A 14,435-nucleotide genomic window follows, 5' to 3' on the forward strand; every position below is an offset into this window, starting at 1 on the left:
AGTCATTATGGGCGCGAGATTTCCTCCAGTGGCGTTCAGCCGAACGGGCGCAGGAGCGAAGGTATCGGGTGCAAGGGGTCAGCCAGGGCTGGGGATTGGTATGCCTTGTGGGACGGGAGATGGGCGGCGCAAGGGTGTCAAGAGCAGAGGAGAGAGTGGCATTGTAAATGGAGACAGCTTTGTCAACAGATTTGGAGGACAAGATGGAAGGGAGGAGGTCAGAGATACAAGAGGATAAGGTGGGGGGGGTCAACAGCCTGGAGATTTCTGGACGTAGTAGTTAGTGTGAGGCGAGATTGAGGGGGAGGGTGCTGAAGTGTGAATGTGATTAGGTGATGGTCAGAGAGAGGAAGAGTTGAAACGCAGAAATTGGAGGGAGAGCAGGTGGAAGAGAGGACGAGATCAAGACAGTGGCCAGATTTATGAGTGGGGGTGGTGGGGCTCAGTTGGAGGTTGAAGGAGGAGGTAAGAGTGAGGAACTGAAACATATGAGTCGGATGGGTTATCAGTGTGAATATTGAAGTCACCAAGAATGAGGGATGGGGATGAGGGCTCAAGAAAAACGGTGAGCCAGGCATCGAAGTCGGTAAGGAAGGAGTGGAGGGATTTATCGGGGGGGGGGGGGGGGGCGGTAAATGACTGCAACTCTGAGTGGCAGTGGGTGGAATAGACGGATGGAGTGAACTTCAAAGGATGAGAAGCAGTGAGACTGAGGTAGGGAGAGAGGTTGAAAACTGCAGGAGGGCGAAAGTAGTAGCCCGACGCCGCCACCGCGGCCAGTTGGGCGGGGCGAATGGGAGAAAAGATATCCACCGTGGCATAGGGCTGCGATTGAGGCAGAATTGTCGGGGGTGAGCCAGGTTTCAGTTAGGGCAAGCAGTTGAAGGGAATTGGAGATGAAGAGATCGTGTGTAAAGGGAAGTTTGTTGCAGATGGAGTGGGCGTTCCACAGGGCGCACGAGAAGGGGAGGGAGGAGGGGGGGGAGGAGGGGGATAGAGATGAGATTGGAGCTATCGCGGGAACGGTTGCTTAGATGAGGTGAGGGCGAGGACAAGTGTGGGGGACCTAGGTTGGGATTGATGTCTCCCGCGGATAGCAGGAGAAGGAGCAAGACAGTGTGGAGAAGGGTGGGAGAGGAAGGTCGACGAAGGCGACGAAGACGGGATGCGCTTAGGAAGAAAGGGGAAGGGTTCATGGCAGGAAGGAGGTGTTGAAGGTTGAGAGCTAGGAAGGAGGAGGAAGACAGTAGGGATGGTGAGGTGGTGGGGGACAGGGGTAGGTAGGGTATTGGAGTAGCGAGGAGGACGGAAGAGGACAGGGATGGGTAGTGAGATCGTGTGGTAGATGGCGGTTGGAGGGGGAAAAGATTGGGGAGGGACAGGGCAAGGAATAGGATGTGGATGGGGGCCATGGGTAGTGACTGAGGTGTTCACAGGGCAGGTCGGTGGGCTGGGAGACAGGCAGGTGGTGAGGGTGATCAGTCAGGGAAGGGAGTGATGAGCTGGTGGGGGGATGGGCTGGGAGGTGGTATTCTGTCAGGTGAGTGGCTAGTAGGCAGGTTGAGTGGCAGGAGCAGGTGGATTGGGTAACAGGCAGGAAGGAACAGGTGAGTGCGGACAGGTTACGGGGTGGATTTGGGTAACAGGCGGTGAGTGGGGTGGAGGGCACGGCAGTAGTGCTGGAACAAGCTGGAATGGTTTGAAGCAGGAGCTGGCGGACTACAAGCAGAAACAAGCTGGAATGGTTTGAAGCAGGAGCTGGCGGACTACAAGCAGAAACAGACAGACTGGAACAGGCTAGACAATCTAAAATAAGCTGATGCAGATGGGCTGGAACAGGCTGAATCAGGCAGTCTGGAGCAGGCTGGGTCAGGCAATCGGGAGCAGGCTGAGTCAGGCAGTCGGGGGCAAGCTGGCTGAAGCAGGAGGTCAGGAGCAAGCAGGTAGGCTGGATCAGGCGGACTGGAACAAGGTGGAGCAGGATGACTGGAGCAATCAGGGAGAAGCTGGAACAGGCTGGGTCAGGCAGTCGGGAGCAGGCTGAGACAGGCAGTCTGGAGCAAGCTGGTCAGGAGCAAGCAGGGAGGCTGGATCAGTCAGGCAGTCGGGAGCAGGCTGAGTCAGACAGTCTGGAGCAAGCTGGTCAGGAGCAAGCAGGGAGGCTGGATCAGGCGGACTGGAACAAGGTGGAGCAGGATGACTGGAGCAAGCAGGGAGAAGCTGGAACAGGCGGACTGGAACAAGCTGGAAGAAGCTGGATCAGGCGGACTGGAGCAAGCAGGAAGAGGCTGGATCGGCGGACTGGAACAAGTTGGCTGGATCAGGCGAACTGGAGCAAGCAGGGAGAGCCAGATTGGGCGGACTGGAACAAGCTGGATCAGGTGGACTGGGACAAGTTGGATCAGGCAGACTGGAACAGGCAGGAAGAAGCTGGGTCAGGCGGACTGGAGCAAGCAGGAAGAAGCTGGGTCAGGCGAACTGGAGCACGCAGGAAGAAGCTGGATCAGGCGGATTGGAGCAGGCAGGAAGAAGCCGGGTCAGGCGAACTGGAGCAGGCAGGAAGAAGCTGGGTCAGGCGGACTGGAGCAAGCAGGAAGAAGCTGGGTCAGGCGGACTGGAGCACGCAGGAAGAAGCTGGATCAGGCGGATTGGAGCAGGCAGGAAGAAGCTGGGTCAGGCGGATTGGAGCAGGCAGGAAGAAGCTGGGTCAGGCGAACTGGAGCAGGCAGGAAGAAGCTGGAACATGCGGACTGGGGCAGGCAGGAAGAAGCTGGATCAGGCGAGCTGGAACAAGCTGGAAGAAGCTGGATCAAGAGGACTGGAGCAGGCTGGAGGAAACCGGATCATGCGGACTGGAGCAAGCAGGAGGAAGCTGGATCAGGCGGACTGGAGCAAGCAGGAGGAAGCTGGATCAGGCGGACTGGAGCAAGTTGGAAGAAGCTGGATCATGCGGACTGGAGGACGCAGGAAGAAGCTGTATCAGGTGGACTTTGCTGGTCAGAGGCCTGGTATGCTTGAATCATCGTTTGCTGAACTAGTATGGATTATACAGCCTGTGGCCTGAATACATCTGAAAATCAGCTTTCTACACAGGAAAACTACTGCTTGGCATAACTGTGATGACTTCATCCAAACTGCAAACTAGCCTCCAGTTATCTCCTGGGAAAGTGAGGAAATGTACCTCACAGAGACAGAGTCTCTGGGAGCATCTGTGAAACAAGAGGGAGTTTGCTACCATCAGACTTGTGACTTATAACAGATTCTTTGCTAATCACAAGGCCATAGGTGGTCGGTGGCCCAACTGTTTGGGGAGGATAAAGGGGGCGGGGTTTGAATTGTCCCAGACAATTCAAGTGCCATCTTCGATCTCTGGCGCTGGTCTTTCCGCAAGCTGAGATAAGCGCTCTTTCTGCCCTGTCACCTTCTGCCAGCCATTCTGCTTGTTTCTGTCAGAGCTGCTTTGTTCCTTCTGCGGAGACCCCACAATCTCTCTCGGGAGGTCCGTACACCCCATTTCTCGCAGTATTTTCCATGCTCCCAGATGGGATTGCAGCCTGCGGGTATTGTTCCCCACAGTAATTTGTATTCCGAACGGGTGCAGCCACCGGTACCGTAGCCCAGCTTTCTGGAGATAGGTCGTGACCTCCTTAAATTCTCTCCGTCTTTGTAATGTTTTCCGTGCTAAGTCCTGGAACACTTTGATTTTCCCCGTTTTCCACTCAATTTCTCCCATGCTCCTTGCCTTCCGCCATACCGCCTCTTTCACGGTGAACTTATGGAAACATGCTACTATGTCTCTAGGTATTCCACCTCTTTGAGGGCCTAGACTCCTGTGTGCCCTTTCTGTTTTCACGGATTCCACTCCTACAGAATCTCTCAAACTGTTATCTTGCTGGAACAAAAAAGCACAGAGATCCTTAACTGTCTGTACTGCATCTTTAAATTGATCCTCCTCTGGGACTCCTTTAAAGGTTACAGCGCCGTGTACGATTTTCCAAGTCCTCTAGCATTGTCTCTATCTCTGTTTTTGCCTGCCGCTCCGTTTTGAGAGTCTTCTGAAGTTCCTGTACCTCTTCCGCTAGCGCCTCCGCTTTTTTCTTCGTCTCCGCCATCCGATTGCCGATCTCCCTCATTTCATCCCACAGCTCCGTGACTGCAGTGTGGATACTGCGCCTCGTAGCCACTAACTCCGTTTTGATCTCTTTGAACCATCGTGCAAAGTCCAGCTTGCTAATCTCCGTATCGTTAGCAGCTTGCTTCTCGAATTCCGGATCTGATTCATCTTCCTCAGCCGCCATTTTGGTGCCTCGTGTCATCGCTCGAGACCCAGTGCCTTTGCCCCCACTTGGAGCTTCGGAAGTATATTTGAATTTGGCCAGTTTCTTCCTCGCAGCCATAGCTTCTATATTTGCTGGATTTGGAGGTATTTTGCTTCGTTTTAGCAGGGTTAGCGCCTTTTTTCGCTCCAGAGCTGACAGAGCTTTGCAGTTAAGCTGCCATCTCTTGGAGCTGACGTCACTTCCTCCTCGATTTATCCATATTAATCCAGAAACACGAAACTCTTCCGTAGCTCTGTATGGTCCGCATTGCTGCTTGCAATGATTGTACTGTCTCTATCAGGGTCAGTAAAATATCATCAGCAAATAACATAACTTTGTGCGTCTCTGTACCCACTGTGTGGCCCTGTATTTCTGGGTGTGCTCGAATAGCCTAAGCCAAAGGCTCAATAGTTAGTGCAAATAACAGAAGGAAGAGAGTACAGCCCTACCACGTTCCTCATCCCAAAGAGAATGGGGTAGAGTAGGAGCTGTTAGTTTGCAAGGAGGCCATAGGTTAGGCATAGAGTAGACGGAGCCAGGAAACAAAGCGCCCTGTGAAGCCCATACGTTCCAATACAGAGAACATGAAAGGCCATTGCACTCTATTGAATACTTTCTCGGCATCTAGGGAGAGAATGAGTGTGGGCTGCTTCGTGCCATTCGCCTCATGAATCAAATGGAGTGCCCTCCGAGTATTATCGAACGCCTGGCGCCCCACAATGAAACCTGCCTGATCGGCATGAACTAAATGTGGCATTACTCTCTGAAGCCTTTTGGCCAGGATTTTTGTAAATAATTTATAGTCCGAACTCAATAATGAGATCGGCAATATGAGCCATATTGCTGCAGATCTTTTCCCGGTTTCAGCAAGATGGTGATGTATGCCAGGCGCCAAAAATATGGCAGCTCTGCCAGGCACTCCAGCTCGCTGAAAGCACGAACCATCAGCGGGGCAAGAAGTTTGCGGTAACATTTATAAAACTTATTGGTGAACCCATCTGGCCCCAGTGCTTTCCCAGTGGGCCTATCCTGTATGGCCTCCAAGAATTCATCTAGAGTTATTGGCGCTGACAATGTATATTTTGGGGAGTTGTATTCCCTGTAGATATTCCTGAACCTCCAGTACTGTGGGCGAGCTATCAGGGCGATACAGCGTTGTATAAAAATTTAAGAAGGCTAGCTGAATCTCTTCTAATTTTGTGCATCTCTTCCCTGTATCGTCTAGTATTGTGTAGATAAATCTGCTGGTGAATTGTTTTTTTTAGTTTATGTGCCAAGAGTCGGGATGGTTTATTTCCAAATTCAAAATGTTTGCCTAACTCTCTGTAGGTACATACATAAGTACATAAGTAATGCCATACTGGGAAAAGACCAAAGGTCCATCGAGCCCAGCATCCTGTCCCCGACAGCGGCCAAGCCAGGTCAAGTGCACCTGGCAAGCTACCCAAACGTACAAATATTTTATACAAGTTATTCCCGAAATTGTGGATTTTTCCCAAGTCCATTTAGTAGCGGTCTATGGACTTGTCCTTTAGGAAACCGTCCAACCGCTTTTTAAATTCTGCCAAGCTAACTGCCTTCACCACGTTCTCCGGCAACGAATTCCAGAGTTTAATTATGCGTTGGGTGAAGAAAAGTTTTCTCCTATTTGTTTTAAATGTACTACACTGTAGTTTCATCGCATGCCCCTAGTCCTAGTATTTTTGGAAAGCGTGAACAGACGCTTCACATTCACCTGTTCCACTCCACTCACTGAGCTGCAACTGGACAGCATGGATGCGCTGCTCGACCTGGGGGGCAGATGAGCCCTGTTGGCCTTGAGTGGTCAAAGTGGACAGCTCTGTATGTAGTTCTTGGGATCGGGACTTCGCTTGTCGCCTTATATGAGTCCGCAATGCATTACTGCTTTTAGGCCTTCCCATAGTATCACAGAATTAACCTCTCCATTATCATTGAGTTCCACATAGTCTTTAAGCTCTTTCTCTAAGCGTGTGAGAACCAGGGGATCAGTCAGGAGACCATCATCTGCCACTGGGGTCGCGGGGGTGGGGGGGGATAACACATTGAGCTCCCCCTCTAGAGTAAGGGGAGCGTGGTTGGACCACGTTTTAGGGTGGATCTGTATATCCTTCGTGCTTATCAGTAGGTTAGGGAGGCCCAAGCACATGTCAGTATGAGAGAGAGTGATGAACTGCAGAGTAGTATGTGTAATTGCGACTGGGGGGGTGCAGCCGGCGCCAAATGTCTAGCAGGTGCCATCTCCCCATAAAGCTATGAAGCTTAAAGTGGTCCTGTCGGGAATATGCTATACCCCTGTGGAATTATCCAGCTGTGGCTGTAGGGTAAGATTGAAATGCCCCTCCCATCAACAAAATGCCCTCCACGTGTTTGGAAAGAAGCCCTGACAGTTCCTCAAAGAAGGCCCTCTGACGCTCATTGGGGACATAAGCACCGCCATACTGGGAAAAGACAGCGGCCAATCCAGGCCGAGGGCACCTGGCAAGCTTCCCAAACGTACAAACATTCTATACATGTTATTCCTGGAATTGTGGATTTTTCCCAAGTCCATTTAGTAGTGGTTTATGGACTTGTCCTTTAGAAAACCGTCTAACCCCTTTTTAAACTCTGCTGAGCTAACCGCCTTCACCACGTTGTCCAGCAACGAATTCAAGAACCCGGAACCCCCCCCCCCCCAAATATATATATGTATTTAATAATGTTCAATGGACTTTTCCTTCAGGAATCTGTCCAGACCCCCCTTAAACTCCGTAAGGCCAGCTGCTGTCACTACATTCTCCGATAACGAGTTCCAGAGTCCAACTACACGGTGAGTAAAGAAAAACTTTCTCCTATTTGTTTTAAATCTACCATATTCTAGCTTCATCTTGTGTCCCCTGGTTCTATTATTTTCTGAAAGTGTAAACAAACGCTTCACATCTGTCCGCTCTACTCCGCTCATTAGCTTGTAGACTTCTATCAGCCGCCTTTTCTCCAAGCTGAAGAGCCCTAACCGTCTTAGCCTTTCCTCATAGGGAAGTCGTTCCATCCCTTTTATCATTTTTGTCGCCCTTCTCTGCACCTTCTCCAATTCTTATATCTTTTTTGAGAGGTGGCAACCAGAATTGGACACAGTATTCGAGGTGCGGTCGCACCATGGAGCGATACAACGGCATTATAACATCCTCGTGTTTGTTTTCCATCCCTTTCCTAATAATACTCAACATTCTGTGCGCTTTCTTAGCCGCCGCATCAGCACACTAGGCAGATGTTTTCAACACAGATCCCTTTCTAGGTCTGTTACTCCTAACATGGACCCTTGCATGACATAGCTGTAATTCGGGTTCCTCTTACCCACATGCATCACTTTGCACTTGTCAACATTGAACCTCATCTGCCACTTGGATATATTTAGAAGGGACAATACCTCCATTCCCACCTGTAAGACCACAAAAATATAATGCCCCCTCTTATCGCAGACTATATGTTTCACCTGCCAAGGGTATTTTCTGGAGAGAGCTATCAGCACCCCCTTTTTTTTTTCTTTCCATGTGACTAGAGGGAACGGGAAATGGGACTTGATATACCACCTTTCTGAGGTTTTTGCAACTACATTCAAAGCGGTTCACATATATTCAGGTACTTATTTTGTACCAGGGGCAATGGAGGGTTAAGTGACTTGCCCAGAGTCACAAGGAGCTGCAGTGGGAATCGAACTCAGTTCCCCAGGATCAAAGTCCCCTGCACTAACCACTAGGCTACTATGCCCACACAGGTGCTCATGAGTTGGGAGTAAATGCGTTTCTTGTGCAAAAGTCACATCTGCATGTAGGCATCGGATCTCTTTAAAGAGAAATTGACGTTTTACTGGTGAATTTAATCCCTTAACATTAAATGTAAGAAAATTAATATCATTCATGACATATCTTTTACATTAACCAAGTTACTGCACATTGTTAAAACTTGCAACATTACGCTAAACATCTGAGGAGCTGCCACCATTCCAGTAGAGCAATATAACCCCCCTCCCCCAGCCCTTCCCACAATCAACCCCCTCCCTTCCCTCAATCAACCCCCCCCCTTCCCTCAATCAACCCCCCTCCCTTCCCTCCTACATTAATCTGGCCCCTCTCCTTCCCAAACATGAGGGCACCTTAGAAGGAAGTGACTCCCACCTTTTTGTCAATCAGAGCTTCAGACTTTTAATCCACCTGCGGCAATTAGAGTTCCCAGTCCATGGCTCATCAGGACTGATATTAGTGAGACTTCCAAACTTCGCCAGGAGGCCTATGCCTCTAGTAGATTTCAGTCCAGTTAAATCATGTCCAATAGATCACAGATATTTTCATGCCTTCGCCTTAGGGCTTGCAGATTTTAGAGCAGAGTCTGACTGCTGGCACTGTAAGCTTCCCTTTCCCTCCGTGACCCTCTGCCAACGCGGGCGAGCCTCTTTTAGTAGGGTTGAGGAGCAGTTTGTGCCATTCTCTTTACCAGCAGTTGCTTCTGGGAATATTGCTGCCGCCTCTGCGATCGTTTGGATCTGGTGTAGCTTGCCTTCTTTATAGAATCTCAAGGCAAATGGGTAACCCCATCTATATCGAATTCCTTGAGAGCACAGAAACTGAGTAAAGTGTTTGAGTTCTGCCCGTCATTTCAGTGTAGATGCCGCTAGATCTTGGTATATTTCAATTTGATAACTGTCCCATAGGCGGTCGGTGGCCCAACTGTTTGGGGAGGCTAAAGGGGGTGGGGGTAGGGGTGGGGCCAGGGGTGGAGCTTAAATCCATAATTGTCTGATAACACACAGAAAAAAATAAATAAATAAAAATAAAAGTCACAAGTAATACCTTTTATTAAATTTAGATATTAGATATCTATCATATGTCAAAGAATAAAGTGGTTGCTCAAAGCATATTCTAAGCACAATCGCTCAACTGCAAAACACTATGCACAACTTTGTGCAAAAACATACTCAGAACCTTACTGTACCATAAATATTACACTGGGCAGAACCTAATACACCAATATACCACCCATAGGGAAAAATGCAGACCGTCAACAATATGAAACAAGGGATCATATTATCACAATTCTCATGTAGAGCCACAAAACACCCTAATTCATGTTTAATGTGGGATAAAATGCCATAAATAAGTAAATAAATATAAACTTTTAATGTTGAGCACCTGATTCTCAAAGTGGACATATTCCAAACACTATAATGAAAATAAAATTATCTTTTCTATCTTTGTTGTCTGGTTGTCCGATTCTGCTGCTGTTCTCAGTGCAGGTCAGGAAGTAATCCTCGTTAAATATCTCCCTGGCAACCCAGCCAACCCCCCTCCCCCTGCTCTCCCAGCAGTAAGGTAAACAAACCATAAACCAATTTCTACAATTGGTTACACAAGGCTAGAGGGCTTTCACTGCAGCTCCTGCTGTGAGGATGGAGGTAAATCAACAATTTAAACCCCTCAGAGCACAGCAGGGGAGGCTTAGCCTGTCCAAGCCTCTTATACCGGGCGCCTATGAACTGTCCCATTTGAAGTCTGCTGTCTTGCAGGAGGCTTGCATGATTTTTCTTTTATCTTGAAGTCTGAAAAACAGGCTATCAGGTCACGAGGTTTATTGGATCTTGGGGCCCCCAGGGAGCGGTGTGCTCACTGTATGCGGATTTCTGCGGGGTCTAATGTTATCTGCGTCTCTGCCAGCAATGCACTTGCAGTTTTTGTATCACAGCCTCGCAATCAGAGTATAATGGCGAGTCGGGCAGGCCTCAAAAGCGTATATATTACAACGCCGGCTTCGGTTCTCCAAGTCTTCGATTTTATCCCATATTTGACGTGCCTCAGCCTGTGCCTCCTTGCTTTGCTGTGCTAACATGGTGAGCGACTCCGCATGCTCTTCAAGTCACTCTTCTGCCTCCTCCACTAGGTGTCCCAGCGCCCCAATCTCACCTCTCAAATCTGCCCCCAAGATGGCCAGGTCGTTGCGTGTCGCTTTTAGGTCCGTCTTTATCTCCTGCAGCCATTTCTTTATCTCTTGTAGGGGCTCCGGGTCCTGCTCTATAGATCCACCAGAAAGGAATAACAGCGGCAAACTCTGGGTGGCTCATTGTGCCTTAGGATCTGGCGCTCACGTTTTCCCATCCACGTGGGTAGATGCGGCAGGCCCCCGCGTATGCGAATCCAGATAAATCCGGCTTAGATGCCTGGGAACTCATCTGATTGTGGTTAGGGAGCATTTCCAATATGTTCTATGTTCTGATATTTTCTGAGTGCAACAGCCGTGGTGGTGCTTGTTTTTGCTCAAAGGCTGGCCGGAGCTCTCTGCCTAGGCAACCATCACATTCAGTGACGTCACTTCCTCCCTCCAAAATCCCTCTCTTCTTTCAGTTTCTTTCAGAAACCCAAAAATTCTTTTTCAGAATTGTATCTTGGCCCTTATTCTCAAATTTCTGTTTCACACCTCATCCCCAAATCACACTGTTCTTCAGCTTCACCTTCCTCCAGCAGTCCCACCTCTCTTCTCATCCTTTCCGCACTCCCATGCTGATTAGACAGAAAGGGAAGGAAGACAGAAGTTATAATGCTTTGAGCCATGTCATTATCTCTGCCTCTTGGAGCCCTGTTCAGTTTGAGCAGAGAGGGCACTATACAGTCAAATGATTTAGAGCAGTCTCGGATCCCAAGTGACAGAAATAGAGGATGTGAGCCAGTATGCTACTGCTTCTATCCTAAATAACTACCTGTATATATTATGTAGACTGTTTTGGTTGTAGGCACAGAAAGACAGTATATCGAATCCCATCCCCTTTCCCTTTCTCTTTGCAAGAGAGGAAATTGTTTGGGGGGGGGGGGGATTAATGGAGCAGGGAGCTTCTGATTCAGCTCTTAGTCGTATTCAAAAGTTCTGGGGAATGGACCCAACTCCATGAGAACCTGGATTTCACAGCCTTTCCTATGGCCATGGAATCATGGGAATTAAGTGGACTTGATCCTATCCATGGAAAATGGGGATGAGTCTGATTCTGTCTCAGCTACTACATACCCACTGGCAAGTACAAATAATCTGGCTGACTGAAACATAAAAATGAATATAAAAATAAAATGTAGAGATTTAAATCAAATCTCCTTGCGTACTTTCCAGTGCATTCTTGAAAATGGTTTCTGTGTAGGTGCACAATATGCGGGTACAGATTTACTCAGTGTGTGCATGCCATCCAAATTTTCAAAAGGAAATTCTGTGCAGAGTTTTCCTTTTGAACATTTGCATACAAGCCCATGAGTACAAGATAAACTACAAAGGGGGTTTCATTATTACTTTTTTTTAGTAGATATATGCAGTAGTAATGCTAATTATTTAATAACCAATGTTTACTTTTCAGACACATCCAGAACATTGGTGAGATCAAAACAGATGTTGGGAAAGCAAGGGCCTGGGTCCGATTATCAATGGAAAAGAAGTTACTGTCCAGGCACTTAAAGCAGCTTCTTTTGGATCATGAGTTGACAAAGTAGGACTACATTTTAATACAGGATACCCAGAAAACAGTAAAACATATTCATCAAAAATCATTCTTGAAATAAAGCTTTCCATGAAATTTATTCTGAGTTAACACCCTAAAAGGATTTATAACTTTCTTAACTTTGATTTTATCTTTCTTACCCCACTATATAGTCTGAATCATTTACTGTGGCAGGTTGAGAGACCAGTGTCTCTTCCAGCAATGGTTTGCTGCTACCACTTTAAAGTCTTCCGGTGACATAACTGAAGCACTGTTTTCCTGCCTCCGTTTTTCATCCATTGGTCAGCAAGGTTAGACTGTTTGACAGTGCTCCTCACACTTGCTTTTAGGTTAGTTTAAAAAAAAAAAAAAAGTAAAAATGGAAAACGTCAGAATTTTTTTTAGAGCTGCTTTAGGTCACAGTTGTGGAGCACATCATGTGGAGATGGCTCTGCTAATAATAAACTGGGACTTGAAACTCAAGAGCATTGAAATGACATGGATTGCTTTTAAGGTGGCAAAGACCAGTTACTAAAAAGTGCTTCTATAAGACATGTTTTATTACACTAAAGAAAAACAGTGTCTAGGGTCTCTGAAATAGTTTAGGGAGGTTCCATCCTCTTCTGAACTTAAGGCTGAATAAATTTATAGCAAAGAAGTTTTTCACATTGAATTTCTAAGAGTGATAGTTGGACCAAAACCATAAACTGGAATACAAAAAAATGCACGGAGGGGACAAATACATCTCCAAATGAAGGTTTATATTAAACATTAAATACAAAAAAAGGAGATCACACAAATGCATATCCACTTGTGTCAAGGGTATCTTACACATTGACCATCAAAAAAAAACCCCAAAACAAACCGCACAAATATACAGACATATGTCTGAGTAACAAACAAAAAGAAATTAACCAAAACAAATTATAACATTGTAAGCATACGGAAATAGACATATTTTTGTGAATTTTCAGTGCCTTTTTGCATATTTTATAATTTTGGCTCATATTTGCAATATAATGCATGGTTTTCTATATTGTGTTTATTATTTACCTCCTTTTTGAAGAAATTCATCCTAGGCAGTGTACAGTAAGAATAACTCAGACATAGGCAATAGACAATTATTCTTTAAGCTAACAGAGACTAAGGGGTATGCTATACTGTCTGAGCTCAGGGAGAGCTGTCAGTGATTTAGCTTATTTTATCATGTAAATTAAACCATTTTGCCTCGCATGATGATTGTTAGTAACCTTTAGTGAATCGGTCTAGTTGTGATATGGTGTTTAATTAATGAACATAATAAACAGGAAAAATCTTTTAAATTAGAACCTATGGAAGATTTAAAAGTGCAATTTTCATTTTTATCCATAATCTAAGGTTAATGTGTATTGGTAACATTTATTTCCCCTCCACCTTTAAATTTAAGAGTGTTTTCTTTAAACTATTCTAAGATACAAACCAGTCAATGACGGAGGCTAAATAGCTCTGAAGTTAAAGGAAGAGTTTGGTTTTAGTTTAGGACATGCCTTTCTTAAGGAAAAATATGAGTTTAATGCATGCTAAAGAGTGCTACAAAGAATCAATAAATCTTTCAATACATAATATTAAGAAAAAATTATCCCCCTTGTTTACTAAGCCACTCAGCAGTGCCGACACAGCCCATTCACTCGGCATTAGTGCACCTCAGCCGCTAGTGTGGCTTACTAAACGGGGGGGGGGGGGGGGGGGGGGTAATAGGTTAAATAATACAAACATAAATATCAGTATACATGTGAAACTTTATCAGTCCCAAGTATCTGCGTGAAAGAGACTGCAGTTCTCCGAGGACAAGCAGGCTGCTTATTCTGACGTGTGGGTCGACATCCGCGTCTGCCTAGGAACCGGCATTTTGCCATAGCAAAGAGAAAAAAAACTTTGATAGTCTTCTGGCGCATGTGTATTATGCGTACTGACTTCCCATGCGAGCGTGTACCTCAGTTTCTTTTTTCCATGACGAGGTGTGGCAGGTTCCGCCTGTGCTCCTCGTTTTGGCCCAGGAAAAGTCTTCTTTTTTGATGTATTTTTGGCGAGTTTTTCTCGTCTGTTTTCTAGTTTGGTTTAAAATAAAATAAAAAAAGAGAGAAAGGATTCCTTTTAGAAAATCCTTAGTTCTTATTTCCAAGTTTTAAGTTTTCTTTCTTTTTTTTAGGCCGCACAGTCGGGTTTCTCCTTCTTTTTGTGCCCTTTTTTCTAGGCACAATCGAGTCCTTTGATTTCGCTGGAGCCGTTTTTCCTTCCATGTCATCGAGGACACCCAGCGGCTTCAAACGTTGTACTCGGTACAACCGGACAATCTCAGGTACCGATACCCATTCCTGGTGTATCCAGTGCCTTGGGCCCGACCACAGCCCAGCTGCTTGTGTAATCTATGTCTTCACATGAAGAAGCGGGCCCAAATAGCTCGAGAAGCCCAACGTGAGAAACTTTTTGGGGTCCGGTCCTTCAACATCTGCATCAGTATTGGTACCGAGGTCAGCGACGTCGACATTGAAGGGCGCATCGACGTCAGGAGCAGAGGTAATGGCTGCTGAGAGGCCAAGACATGCTGGGAGCAGTGTTGCATTGAGTGGGTCTAC

At 46.8% G+C, this 14,435-nt stretch overlaps 1 protein-coding gene across 1 annotated transcript in view; it reads left to right on the forward strand.

The window, feature by feature from the left end:
* Positions 1 to 14,435, forward strand: part of DENND5A (DENN domain containing 5A) — a 315,605-nt gene that overhangs the window by 227,512 nt on the left and 73,658 nt on the right. Inside the window, exon 15 of the mRNA XM_030201008.1 lies at positions 11,701 to 11,829. Coding sequence (XP_030056868.1) covers positions 11,701 to 11,829 — 129 coding nt within the window. The remainder of the gene's footprint in view (positions 1 to 11,700; positions 11,830 to 14,435) is intronic.

Source organism: Microcaecilia unicolor, chromosome 4 (genome assembly GCF_901765095.1).
Source record: "Microcaecilia unicolor chromosome 4, aMicUni1.1, whole genome shotgun sequence".
In the NCBI taxonomy this organism is placed as follows: Eukaryota; Metazoa; Chordata; class Amphibia; order Gymnophiona; family Siphonopidae; genus Microcaecilia; species Microcaecilia unicolor.